At 39.4% G+C, this 14422-nt stretch overlaps 1 protein-coding gene and 1 long non-coding RNA gene across 4 annotated transcripts in view; one reads left to right on the plus strand and one right to left on the minus strand.

The window, feature by feature from the left end:
- Nucleotides 1-7641, minus strand: part of LOC140526911 (utrophin-like) — a 107542-nt gene extending 99901 nt beyond the window's left edge. For all 3 annotated transcript variants that reach the window (XM_072643553.1, XM_072643552.1, XM_072643551.1), the window contains exon 1: nt 7448-7641. In XM_072643553.1, the coding sequence (XP_072499654.1) occupies nt 7448-7498 (51 nt within the window). In that variant the 5' untranslated portion in view covers nt 7499-7641. The remainder of the gene's footprint in view (nt 1-7447) is intronic.
- A 15-nt stretch (nt 7642-7656) lies between these two features.
- Nucleotides 7657-10285, plus strand: LOC140526915 (uncharacterized). The gene is made up of 4 exons (XR_011974592.1): nt 7657-7910; nt 8686-8811; nt 9287-9428; nt 10117-10285. It is a non-coding gene; the product is annotated as an uncharacterized lncRNA (long non-coding RNA).
- Nucleotides 10286-14422: the final 4137 nt, after the last annotated feature.

The raw sequence follows: 14422 nt of genomic DNA on the forward strand, positions 1-14422 counted from the left end.
GTTCTATTGGTAAAGCAAACCTGCACATATAAATACTCTAATACAGTATTTAAAAATCTGCACTCCTGCAAACTTCTAGCAATCTCATTTCAGTATTGACTTGAAATACACTATAAAACAGAATCTAAACATTATTATAATGAGCAATCAACAAAGTACATTTGGAGAGGAAATTTTCTTCCTTATTTCTCATTTATATCACAAGCTATAACATTTTTCAAATCCTCCACTAATACTACACAAAATTATAAAGGGCTTTCGTATGTTTTAACCTGAATTCTTAAATATACTTCCTTAGGAACTACTATAAGAGGGAAATAGAGAATGGTAAAAATTATATTTTGAAGTTTTCTAGTTACAGTTCTACCCTCAAACAACCTCTCCTCCTTTGATGTCAGCATCACACAAATATAATCAGGATGAAGAAACTATTCGGTTGGTGTTTCTTCTAAAAAATATGCTTTTCAGTTAATGGAAAGTTCACCTGTGCAGGAACAGAGCTCAAATTTCACATAAAAGCAGCAAGGCACCAAAAAAAAAAAAAAAAAAGCAAAACAGAAAAGGACTTAAGTATAGAAAGTTACTACAGTGACAGGGAAGATCAAAGCACAAACTAGGAGGAAGACAATAGTGTAAAAATGACTCCTTGTAAAACTCAAAGAAGAATGTAATTTGGTCTTAGGTCCAAAAAGAACTCTTAGAAGAGTTAAAAAGGGATTTTAAAAAACAAATTAGAGAACCAGAAAAAAAATTTTATTCTCCTTTCTCTTTCCTTTTTTCCTTTTCCTTTCCCTTTCCCCTTTATTCTTTTCTTTTCCTTTCCCTTTCCTTTTTTTCTCTCCTCCATCCTTTCATCCTCATTTCTGTCTCTTTTCTGTTTGTTCTTTGTTCTTTGCTTTCCTTGCCTTCCCCTCCCTTCCTTCTTCTTCCCTTCTTTTCCTCTCCCTCTGTCCTTAGAGGGTATTATACCCTTACCTTGCAGTAAGATACTCAAAACAAAAGAAAGGAAGCTGGTATCACAGAAACCTGGAAGTGTTTAACAGATTAGATTTTTTACACTCACAACATTCCATTCTTGATGATGTAACACTGAGCCCCACCCAAGCCCCCACCCCCAGCTAGTCCTCACTTTTGTCCAGAGGACCACTCAGAATGAATGTTCAAAAAAACAACTCTCTGTTTTGGCTAGAAACCCTGAGGTTCCGCCCCCTCCTATTTGATTTTTTGACAATATAACAAGAGACCTTACTTTACTTCAGAATAGAGGGGTAAAGTGTAAGAAGACATGAACACTGGGAAGGCAGGGTGTGAAGGGCTTTGAATACCAAACAGTATTTGATATTTTATACACTCTACCACACTTGACATTGATCACTTCTATTATGACCTACTGTTTGGATTTTTATCACCCTGTTAGCCGAAATTCCTGTCCTGAGCTACACAAAAGGAAAGATACTATTTCTTTCCCCATTTTTCAGATCTCTTTGGAATAGAGACCCAGTAAGGTATACTGCTGGATCAAAGGGTATGCACATTTTTGTGGCCCTTTGAACATAGCCCTAAACTGTTCTCCAGAATGGTTGGATCAGCTCACAGCTCCACCAACAATGAATTAGTGTGCCCACTGTCCCACATCATCTCCTAGGATAAGTTCATCAAATCACAACTCACCCCCATGTTCCTAATACCTCTAATTAGAGGGTTCAAAGGTGAAGTACCAAAACTCCTACCCATACTCCCAGGGCTCCTGCTCCACCATCCCTCTTTCTGGCCTCCATTTTGTATATTGTCCTGATGTGACAGTCCTCTTCCAGAAAGAAGGACAAACAACAACCTCTCAGTAGTACAAACTGCCCCCCTCCTCCTTTCCCTTTTCCTTTCCTTCCCCTCTTCTTCCCATTTATCCTTGCCTTTTCCTTTGCTTCCCCTTGCCCTTTCTTCTCCTCCTTTCCCTTTTTCTTTTTTCCTTTTCTTTCCCTTCCTCTCCCTTTTTCTTGCCTTCCTTTCCTCTCCCTCTGTCTGTACGGGGTATTATACCCTTACCTTCCAGTAAGATACCAAAACAAGGGCAATGAGGAGAAGGGAAGCTTGTATCCCAGTAACCTGGAAAGTGTTGATCAGATTAGATTTTCTACACTTATATCACTCTATCCTTGATGATGTAACAATTGGGCCCCACCCAAGCCTCCACCAAGTCCTCCCTTGGATTCAAAAGACCACTTGGAATGAATGTAAAAAACGGCATGTGTTTTGACCAGAAACCCTAAAGTTCTGTCCCTCCTAGATTGTTTTTTTGACAGTATGAAAAGAGACCTTTCTTTACTTCAAAACAGAGGAGTAAAGTGTAAGCAGACATGAAAACTAGGAAGGCAGGCTCTGAAGGGCTTTGAATACCAAACAATATTTGATATTTTATACACTCTACTACACTGTACATTGATCACCTCTATTGTCACCTACTGTATAGATCTTTATCACCCTCTTGGCCAAATTCCTGACCTGAGGTAAGTAAAAGGAAAGATACTATTTCTGTCCCCATTTTGAAGATCTCTTTGGGATAGAGACCTAGTGGGTATATTTCTGGGTCAAAGGGTATGAACTTTTCTGTGGCCCTTTGAACATAGTACCAAATTGTTCTCCAGAATGGTTGGATCAGCTCACAGCTCCACCAACAATGAATTAGTGTGTCAGCTCTGCCATATCCTCTCCTAGGATAAATCCATCAAATCAAACCTCACCCCCATGTTCCTAATTCCTCTAATTAGAGGGTTCAAAGGTGGAGTACCAAAAACTCCTACCCATACTCCCAGGGCTCCTTGCTTCATCATCCCTCTTTCTTGCCTCCATTTTATATATTGTCCTGATGTGACAGTCCTCTTCCAGAAAAAAGGACAAGCAACAACCTGCCATTAGTACAAACTGCCCCACCTCCTCCTTTCCCTTTTCCTTTCCCTCTCCTTCCTATTTTTCCATGCCTTTTCCTTTCCTTCCCCTTCCCCTTTCTTCTCTTCCATTCCTTCTCCTTTCTCTTTTTCTTTTTTCCTTTTCCTTCCCTTCCCCCTCCCTTTTTCTTGCCTTCCTTTCTTCTCCCTCTTTCTACAGAGGGTATTATACCCTTACCTTCCAGTAAGATACCAAAACAAGGGCAATGAGGAGAAGGGAAGCTGGCATCCCAGTAACCTGGAAAGTGTTTAACAGATTACATTTTCTACACTTATATCACTCTGTCCTTGATGATGCAACAATTGGGCCCCACACCCACAAAGTCCTCCCTTGGGTCCCAAATACCACTCAGAATGAATGGAAAAAATGCATCTGTTTTGGCCAGAAACCCTGAGGTTCCTCCCCCTCCTAGATTGATTTTTTTGACAATATGAAAAGAGACCTTTCTTTACTTCAAAAGAGAGGAGTAAAGCGTAGGAAAACATGAAAACTGGGAAGGCAGGCTGCAAAGGGCTTTGAATACCTAACAATATTTGATATTTTATACACTCTACTACACTGTACATTGATCACCTCTATTGTCACCTACTGTATAGATCTTTATCACCCTCTTAGCCAAGTTCCTGTCCTGAGCTATGTTCAAGGAAAGATACTATTTCTTTCCCCATTTTGAAGATCTCTTTGGGATAGAGACCTAGTGGGTATATTTCTGGGTCAAACGGTATGCACATTTTGTGGCCCTTTGAACATAGTACCAAATTGTTGCCCAGAATGGTTGGATCAGCTCACAGCTCCACCAACAATGAATTAGTGTGCCCACTGTCCCACATCATCTCCTAGGATAAATCCATCAAATCAAAACTCACCACCATGTTCCTAATTCCTCTAATTAGAGGGTTCAAAGGTGAAGTACCAAAACTCCTACCCATACTCCCAGGGCTCCTGCTCCACCATCCCTCTTTCTGGCCTCCATTTTGTATATTGTCCTGATGTGACAGTCCTCTTCCAGAAAGAAGGACAAACAACAACCTCTCAGTAGTACAAACTGCCCCCCTCCTCCTTTCCCTTTTCCTTTCCTTCCCCTCTTCTTCCCATTTATCCTTGCCTTTTCCTTTGCTTCCCCTTGCCTTTTCTTCTCCTCCTTTCCTTCTCCTTTCCCTTTTTCTTTTTTCCTTTTCTTTCCCTTCCCCTCCCTTTTTCTTGCCTTCCTTTCCTCTCCCTCTGTCTGTATGGGGTATTATACCCTTACCTTCCAGTAAGATACCAAAACAAGGGCAATGAGGAGAAGGGAAGCTGGTATCCCAGTAACCTGGAAAGTGTTGAACAGATTAGATTTTCTACACTTATATCACTCTATCCTTGATGATGTAACAATTGGGCCCCACCCAAGCCTCCACCAAGTCCTCCCTTGGATTCAAAAGACCACTTGGAATGAATGCAAAAAACGGCATTTGTTTTGACCAGAAACCCTGAAGTTCTGTCCCTCCTAGATTGTTTTTTTGACAGTATAAAAAGAGACACATCTTTACTTCAAAACACAGGAGTACAGTGTAAGCAGACATGAAAACTAGGAAGGCAGGCTCTGAAGGGCTTTGAATACCAAACAATATTTGATATTTTATACACTCTACTACACTGTACATTGATCACTTCTATTGTCACCTATTGTATAGATCTTTATCACCCTCTTAGCCAAGTTCCTGACCTGAGGTATGTAAAAGGAAAGATACTATTTCTTTCCCCATTTTGAAGATCTCTTTGGGATAGAGACCTAGTGGGTATATTTCTGGGTCAAAGGGTATGAACTTTTCTGTGGCCCGTTGAACATAGTACCAAATTGTTCTCCAGAATGGTTGGATCAGCTCACAGCTCCACCAATAATTAATTAGTGTGTCAACTCTGCCATATCCTCTCCTAGGATAAATCCATCAAATCAAAACTCACCACCATGTTCCTAATTCCTCTAATTAGAGGGTTCAAAGGTGGAGCACCAAAACTCCTACCCATACTCCCAGGGCTCCTGCTCCACCATCCCTCTTCTTGCCTCCATTTTATATATTGTCCTGATGTGACAGTCCTCTTCCAGAAAAAAGGACAAACAACAACCTGTCAGCAGTACAACCTGCCCTCCTCCTCCTTTCCCTTTTCCTTTCCTTCCCTTCTCATTCCCATTTTTCCTTGCCTTTTCCTTTGCTTCCCCCTCCCCTTTCTTCTCTTCCATTCCTTCTCCTTTCTCTTTTTCTTTTTTCCTTTTCCTTCCCTTCCCCTCCCTTGTTCTTGCCTTCCTTTCCTCTCCCTCTTTCTACAGAGGGTATTATACCCTTACCTTCCAGTAAGATACCAAAACAAGGGCAATGAGGAGAAGGGAAGCTGGCATCCCAGTAACCTGGAAAGTGTTTAACAGATTAGATTTTCTACACTTATATCACTCTGTCCTTGATGATGCAAGAATTGTTCCCCACACCCACAAAGTCTTCCCTGGGGTCGGAAAGACCACTCAAAATGAATGTAAAAAACTGCATCTGTTTTGGCCAGAAACCCTGAGGTTCCTCCCCCTCCCAGATTGATTTTTCTGACAATATATAAAGAGACCTTTCTTTACTTCAAAAGAGAGGAGCAAAGTGTAAGAAGACATGAAAACTTGGAAGGCTGGTTGTAAAGATCTTTAAATACCAAACAGTATGTTATACACTCCACTACACTGTACATTCATCACTTCTCCTACTGCAACCTTTTGTATAGGTCTTTATCACTCTGTTACCCCAAGCTCCTCTCCAGAGCTATGTAAAAGATATAAAAGAGAGTAAAAGATAGTAAAAAGATGTAAAAGATTCCTTTTCCCGTTTTTAAGATCTCTTTGGGATACAGACCTAGCAGGGGTATTGCTGGGTCAAAGAAAGGATATGCATATTTTATGGCCCTTTAAACACAATATCAAATTGTTCTCCAGAGTGGTTGGATCAGCTCACAGGTCCACCAACAATGAATTAGTGTTCCCACTGTCCCACATCATCTCCTAGGATAAGTCCTTCAAATCACAACTCACCACTCTGTTCCTAATTCCTCTAATTAGAGGGTTCAAAGGTGGAGCACCAAAACTCCCACCCATACTCCCAGGGCTCCTTGCTCCATCATCCCTCTTCTTGCCTCCATTTTGTATATTGTCCTGATGTGGCAGTCCTCCTCCAGAAAGAAGGACAAACAACAACCTGTAAGTAGTAGAAACTGCCCCACCTCCTCCTTTCCCTTTTCCTTTCCTTCCCATCTCCTTCCCATTTGTCCTTGCCTTTTCCTTTCCTCCCCCTTCCCCTTTCTTCTCTTCCTTTCCTTCTCCTTTCTCATTTTCTTTTTTCCTTTTTCTTCCTTTCCCGTCCCTTTTTCTTGCCTTCCTTTCCTCTCCCTCTGTCTATACAGGGTATTATACCCTTATCTTCCAGTAAGATACCAAAACAAGTGCAATGAGGAGAAAGGAAGCTGGCATCCCAGCAACCTCGAAAGTGTTTAAGAGATTAGATTTCCTATACTTATATCACTCTGTCCTTGATGATGCAAGAATTGGGCCCTACACCCACGAAGTCCTCCCTTGGGTCCAAAAGACCACTCAGAATGAATGTAAAAAATTGCATCTGTTTTGGCCAGAAACCCTGAGGCTACTCCCCCTCCTAGATTGATTTTTTGACAATATGAACAGAGACCTTTCTTTACTTCAAAAGAGAGGAGTAAAGTATAGGAAAACATGAAAACTGGGAAGGCAGGCTGCAAAGGGCTTTGAATACCAAACAATATTTGATATTTTATACACTCTACTCCACTGTACATTGATCACCTCTATTGTCACCTACTGTATAGATCTTTATCACCCTCTTAGCCAAGTTCAAGTCCTGAGGTATGTAAAAGGAAAGACACTATTTCTTTCCCCATTTTGAAGATCTCTTTGGGATAGAGACCTAGTGGGTATATTTCTGGGTCAAAGGGTATGCACATTTCTGTGGCCCTTTGAACATAGTACCAAATTGTTCTCCAGAATGGTTGGATCAGCTCATAGCTCCACCAACAATGAATTAATGTGTCAACTCTGCCATATCCTCTCCTAGGATAAATCCATCAAATCAAAAGTCACCACCATGTTCTTAATTCCTCTAATTAGAGGGTTCAAAGGTGGAGTACCAAAACTCCTACCCATACTCCCAGGGCTCCTTGCTCCATCATCCCTCTTCTTGCCTCCATTTTATATATTGTCCTGATGTGACAGTCCTCTTCCAGAAAGAAGGACAAACAACAACCTGTCATTAGTACACACTGCCTCACCTCCTCCTTTCCCTTTTCCTTTCCTTCCCCTGTCCTTCCCATTTGTCCTTGACTTTTCCTTTCCTTCCCCTTCCCCTTTCTTCTCTTCCTTTCCTTCTCCTTTCCCTTTTTCTTTTTTCCTTTTCCTTCCCTTCCCCTCCCTTTTTCTTGCCTTCCTTTCCTCTCCCTCTTTCTACGGAGGGTTTTATATCCTTACCTTCCAGTTAGATACCAAAACAAGGACAATGAGGAGAAGGGAAACTGGCATCCCAGTAACCTGGAAAGTGTTGAACAGATTAGATTTTCTCCACTTATATCACTCTGTCCTTGATGATGCAATAATTGGGCCCCACCCAAGCCTCCATCACCACCAACTTGTGTCCAGAGGACCACTCAGAATGAATGTAAGAAACAACTGTATCTGTTTTGCCCAGAAACCCTGAAGTTCTGTCCCTCCTAGATTGTTTTTTTGATAGTATAAAAAGAGACCTTTCTTTACTTCAAAACAGAGGAGTAAAGTGTAAGAAGACATGAAAACTAGGAAGGCAGGCTCTGAAGGGCTTTGAATACCAAACAATATTTGATATTTTATACACTCTACTACACTGTACATTGATCACTTCTCTTGTCACCTGTTGTATAGATCTTTATCACCCTCTTCGCCAAGTTCCTGACCTGAGGTATGTAAAAGGAAAGATACTATTTCTTTCCCCAATTTGAAGATGTCTTTGGGATAGAGACCTAGTGGGTATATTTCTGGGTCAAAGGGTATGCACTTTTCTGTGGCCCTTTGAACATAGTACCAAATTGTTCTCCAGAATGGTTGGATCAGCTCACAGCTCCACCAACAATGAATTAGTGTGCCAGCTCTCCCATATCATCTCTAACATTTATCATTTTGCTCTTTTACCACATTAGCCAATCTGATAAGTGTGATGTGGTACCTCAGAGCTCTTTTAATCTACATCTCTAAGAAATAGTGGTTTAGAGCATTTTTTCATATGACTATAGGTAGCTCTAATTTCTTCCTCTGAAAACTGCTAGTTTATATTCTTTGACCATTTATTAATTGAGGAAACAACCCCCTCATTTTCCTAAAACAAACATAATGGAACCTCTGTGCTAAATGACTGACTATACCATTCCTTCACCTTTCATAATTCTATCAATAAATATCCTTGAATACTATGTTGCATTACTGAATGACCTAGGAAGAGATAGTAAAAGCCAACAATAAAACAGAGATACAGATGTTAATAATAGCATATGGTGCTTTAAAGTTGACAAAGCACTGAATAGATATTATTTCATTTGATCCCCGTAATTCTATCATGTAGATGTTACCATTACACTCCTTCTACAAATGATGTAACTGAGACTGAATCCAACTGTATAGCCTCAGTCATTCCTGCAAAGGACTTTGCTCCCATAATCTTGAACCTCTGTCCCTTCCAGCTGCACCTTGAATCTGATGCCTTGTCTGCTTCAAACTCTAAAGAACAAGATGGAGTGCCCAGGAGAAGTCCATCACATCTAAACTCACCACCATGTTCCTAATTCCTCTAATTGGCGAGTTCAAAGGTGGAGCAACAAAGCTTCAAAATTCCTTCCTTTAGAGAGGGCAGAAATTGGTCTTTCCTATCACTCCACCTTACATCTGATGCCCTGCCTGGTTCCAGTTCCAAGGAATGCCCTCTACCTATACTCCCTGATGTCCTGCTCCACCCCCCTTTCCTGCCTCCTTTTGTGTATTGTACCCCTCTTTAAATGGGGGCCACCTCCAGTCATTCCAATCTCTATCTTGTCCAGAAATTCTGGCCTCTTCCCCTCTCAGATTGTTGGGGTTGTTATGCGTTAAGTAGATAAAAGGGGACACTCCCTGGCTCATTTCTCAACTCATCTTAGTCACTCAATGGGCCTTGCCTCAGTCAAGCTGAGACCTAGTAAAGACCTTAGTTTCAAAAAGCTAAGGTCTCCCACTGCATCCAAAGCCATCTCTAGTCATCCTGACTGTCTATCTCTTATCTATGTAGTCATACTAAATGTCTTGACACAGGGCCCAGATGGCTCCTAAGGAGAAAGTAAGGCTGATGACTTTTCACAGCCCTCCCTCACTGAAATCCAATTCACTGGCAACTCATAGCATCATCTTCCTGATGTGACAGTCCTCTTCCAGAAGGAAGGACAAACAACATTCTGTGAGTAATACAAACTGCCCCAGTGGAGACACAACTGGCCACTTCCAATCTGGGGGTGCAGCTTCTTCCTTCTTCTTTCCTTGTCATCTGTCCCCTTTCCGTTCCCCTTTTTTCTTTCATTTCCATTCCAAAATTCCTTTCCTCTTTTCACTTTTTACTTTCATTCATCCCCTTCCTTTCCTTTCCTCTCATTTTCCTTTCCCCTTTCCTTCTCCTCCTTCCTGTTCCCTTTCTCTCCCTCTGACCCTTACCTTTGGCTACAATGCACAAAGCAAAGGAAATTGGGAGAACGGAAACTGGTATCCTTGACAGCTGAAAGGTCTTCACAGGCTAGATCTGTTTTTTAAGACCAGGCTTTATACCCACTGTCATTTCCTAGCGCTTCTCTTTCCTGGGGATTGGTTGAACCTTGACAACAACTTAGGGAGAATGTGAATAGCAAATCAAGTACTATCCCCCATGAAGCAATTTCTGGTAATGAAAATACTCTCTGCTTCCTCAAGTTGTCTGAGATCACATCAGAGGTTTCCTTTTTCTGCATCCAAGCGCTGTAAGTAGGAGACACGTGTTCCAGTGATTATGCCTTGACATTGTTATGTCTCGTCCTCAGAAGTAGTAACTGTAAGCGTATCTCTTCTCTCCTGTTTTCCTCCATCGGGTGCTGTAACATCTCTTCTCCTCTCTGCAGAACTTCCTCAATCTGGGCCTTCTCCTCATCCAACTGAGAATGGAAAGAGAAAAACAAGTCAATATTTCACTTGGATATCTCTCGAGCAATGTATATTTCTTTACTAGAAAGAACATATCCATCATGATGAATTTCTGTAAATGAATATCCCATTAAAAATTTAAAATAAGTACATTAAAATTATAGCATTTACATTTAATAGATTTGGACATGTATAGTCTGTCAGATTGCTTGCTGTCTTCGGGAGGAGGGAAAAATTGGAATTAAAAATCATAAAAAAATGAATGTTGCAAACTGCCTTTACATATAATTGGAAAAAATAAAATACTATTAGGTGGAAAAAAATTCTAACAATTATATTGTTTCCAAAAATGTTTTGAATCCTCTTGGATCTTTTAAAAAAGCTCCTGCAATTTCAACAGGGACTCTCCAATGAGTAAACTACCTCTACCAATGTAGGTTATCACCTACTTTCCAAAAGCTATGTGAAACAAGGAAAGTAACTTGCCTAGGGTAAAAGATCTAAGTATATGTTAGAGGCAGGACTAGAACCTAGGTCTTCCTAGTTTAGCTGCATCCGCAGTATATCACACTGTCTCTCTAAATTATATGTTAAAATAGCTTACAATTTAAACCATGCTGATCCTTAGTTAATTCTCCTTGAAATTTTAACTCTCTTAGAAGCATTATATAAATCATTTGGCAATTGCTACATTGAAACCCAACGTCAAAAACTCTCACCTTAAAATTCTCCACCACAAATGACATGGTATGGGGGGAAGGGGAGAACACGCACAAGGTTATTGGGGTTAAGTGATTTGCTCAGGGTCACAAAGCTAGCAAGTGTCAAGTGTGTGAGGACAGATTTGAACTCAGATACTCCTGACTCCAGGGCCAGTGCTCTATTCACGTGCTCCACAGCATGATATTTAAGGCATTTATTCACAGAAAAATGAAGTGGATTATACCTTTTCATCTTCATCACTGGGCTTTTCTACAGCCTTCACCAAAGTTTTTAAATCATGCTCTAGTTTGTCTAGGTCCACTGAATGCATACCAGGCTCAACAGGTATTGATTTCACAGAAATTGTCTTTGAGAAAAGCTCTTGGTCGATCAACATCTACAGAAGAGAGCAAAAAAGAAAGCATAGCTAAGGACAGGTGAACCAAAAACAGAACATGACTCCAAGTAAGTCCAATGACTACAGTAGAGGAAAGAAGCAAATGAGGTAAAACCAGATTTCAATAAGCAAGACAACTGTAAAATAGGCAGAAATGAAAAGGAAAAAAAATTAATTTGCCAATCAGGTCAAGCAGAGATTCCTCATCATTTCTTTGTACTTTCGCATATTGGGAGATCTTTTCAAAGCTATAGTGACTTCAGCTCCATTCAGGTTTCATGAGATTACACATCAAGAGGTGACACAAAGCCATATATTGGGTGACAAGACAGCAAAGACAATAACTCCTTGGCATGAAGTCGTGTCAGATACTAAAAACGAAATCTCTCTAACACTGTGTTTTAATGCTTGGTACAAGATCTTTAATAGTTACAAAAATTCCTTTTAGCCTTCTTAAAAATAGAACTGACTGGAATTATTTCCCCAAAACACTAGCTTGAGACTTTCCTGATTATGTAAATGAAGCTATAGGATTTTTGAAAGAGAAGACTTTGCCTGAAAATGCCATTTACCTAAAATCTCTCTGAAGGTTTTGCTTCACTTGAAGTTTTTGTGTGTCAGAATATTGTTAAAATTATATATATATATATATACATATATAAAGATAGATATATGTCTAATTGATGGCTGAAGTATCGTATAAGAAGTGAGCACTGAGTATTTCTTCAGAGAAGAATTATATGAGAGGTAACATACTTTTTCAAGATATTTCTCTAAATGAAACCTTTTCTTCTACTAGTAAGGAAAGAATAAATGAAATAATGCATCTGTGGGAATATCTCACATTTTTTCCCTACTCCCTTCTAGCAGTCTCTTTGCCTTTTGGGTCCTGTTCCTTTACCTAGTAAAAGGATTCCACTGACCCTATTGTTAAACAGAAAATAAAAACAAAAGGTAAATTTCTGCGTTAGGCCTGCCTACACTATTTATATAAATTAAATCAAGTTCTTTATTTCAGTAAGGTAAATTCAATAAAGTTCTTCACTTCAGCAGAAGCAGGAAGAGTGAATGTGTCCCTATACACACAGAGTTTATGAAGTCACCATCACAAGATTAGTTCTTTCCTTGTGGCTTCTTCATGGGAACCAGTATCTTACAGTGTTTCAAGAACTGGAAGAAGGTATTCCCAGAGTAGTTAAAAGCATAAACAAACACAATGAGGAAGAAAGAGCAGGGGTTCCTAACAATTTTTATGCAACGGACCCCTTTTCTAATTCATGTCTTCATCATAAAATAAAATACAGATAAATCCATTTTATTGGCTAAGTTATCAAGATACTAACAAAACAAGTTTGTGAACCCCAGGCTAAGAACTCTAGATTTAAAGGAAAAATACCAAGCATTTTAGCCTGGACTGGGTATGAAGTAATGGAAAGCAAACAGAATGAAATATAAAGTTAGACAAGTAAATTTTAATCCATTGGTGAAGAGCCTTAAACAACAGGCTTTGAATTTATTCAGGAGGCAAAAAGGAATCAGTTAGTATTTTTGAAGCTATGGAGTTACATGATCAGATGGGTGCACTAGTAAGGTTCATCTAATATAGACGTTTTAGTTAACCAAGAGAGAATAGATACTAGGAAGAACAGACTGAATCAGAGGATAATGCAAGAATCAATTGAGGCTAAAAGGTGACAGTGGTAAAAACTCAGGTGGTGAAGGCAGCAGAAATGGTAAATAAAGAACTGAGTGAAAAGATACTATATTTGGAGAATGCAATATGATGTGACTTGTTACATAAGACAATTGATATGACTTGATGGTTTATGAACTATAAGGAGATATGGGATAGAGTTTCAACAAATATGAATAAATAATCATGAGGGAGGTTATTTGTAAGAATAGGGATGGCATAGCCAGAAATGAGGAAATCAAGAAGGGGAGCTGGTCAAAATGAAAGATAATACATTCAGTTCTATAAACAATGATCTTGAGTTATGTGTGATACATTCAGTTAGAGCTTATCCAAGTACAGGGCTAAAAAAGTGAGTAATAGCAGAAGAGCACGAAAAGAATTCTTAAGTGCTACCAAATTTGAAAGCTATCCATACAGACATCATACTTGAAGTTATAAAAACTGATGAGATCACAAAGAGCTGAAACAGGTAAAGAAAATATGGCCAAACAAACCTAGGGACATGGACAGCTCTAATTAAGAAGCTTGGCAAGAAGAGGAAAACAAAGAGAAAAGAAGGGTTAAGGAGGTAGTATATCTCTGTTTTACATGAAGTACTCACTTTAGCACTTTTGATGTGTTGTGACACTTTTTCAAAGTTCCTATTTAATTCAGCTAACTTGGGCTCCACCAGCTCACTGCTTGCCAAGCCCCGGGCCCTCATCAGTACGATGGCTTGCTCAGAACATTTTCGACTTGTAGGTTAACATCATCCAGTTCAGATGTTAATCGCTAAACACATAGAAACACAAAATTATCATTAAGTACAGGAAACAATGAAGCATAACCCAATTAAAATATGGATTTGACACTATTCAAAAGGGAAGACATCACAAATATGTTAAATGTCTATCTAAATAAAACACTGGCAGTATATTTAATTGAATTAATGAATCTAAATAGAGGTAGTAGAGGTGGAAGGGGAGGAGAAAATTGGGTTATGGGGTTGAGGCTTTTCAAATCCTTCCCAGATGACTTGTATCACCTCGGTATCTCTCACTAAAATTAAAATTCAAAAACAAAAAATAGAATAATACAGTGTTTATATGAAAAGCAAGATTCTGAGCCCTAAGAAATACAGTATATATTACAAATGCCATCTTAGGCATACTTACTTTCACAGTTTCTTCACTTTTATTTACAGGCTTCTTTTCAATCTCATCCAACAGAGCTTCAGCTTGGTAAAGCCAAGCAACATTTCCATCAAATATCTCCAGCTGGCTCTGATGGTTCTGAAAATATATACGTATGTATATACTTTTTAAACAATCACATTAAGTATTCTATGAGATTGACATTTAGAAAGATTTGAATGATCATGACTAGACAGAATTGGATCCTGTGAGTATTAGTTAGGAGAATTGAAGGCTCTAGGTAAGAAGAATGTCTCTAAAACTTAGAATTATTTCAAAGAGTAGTATTTTTCCCTCTTCTAGATGCTGATAAAGGA

This window comes from Notamacropus eugenii, chromosome 2, assembly GCF_028372415.1.
Source record: "Notamacropus eugenii isolate mMacEug1 chromosome 2, mMacEug1.pri_v2, whole genome shotgun sequence".
NCBI lineage: Eukaryota > Metazoa > Chordata > Mammalia > Diprotodontia > Macropodidae > Notamacropus > Notamacropus eugenii.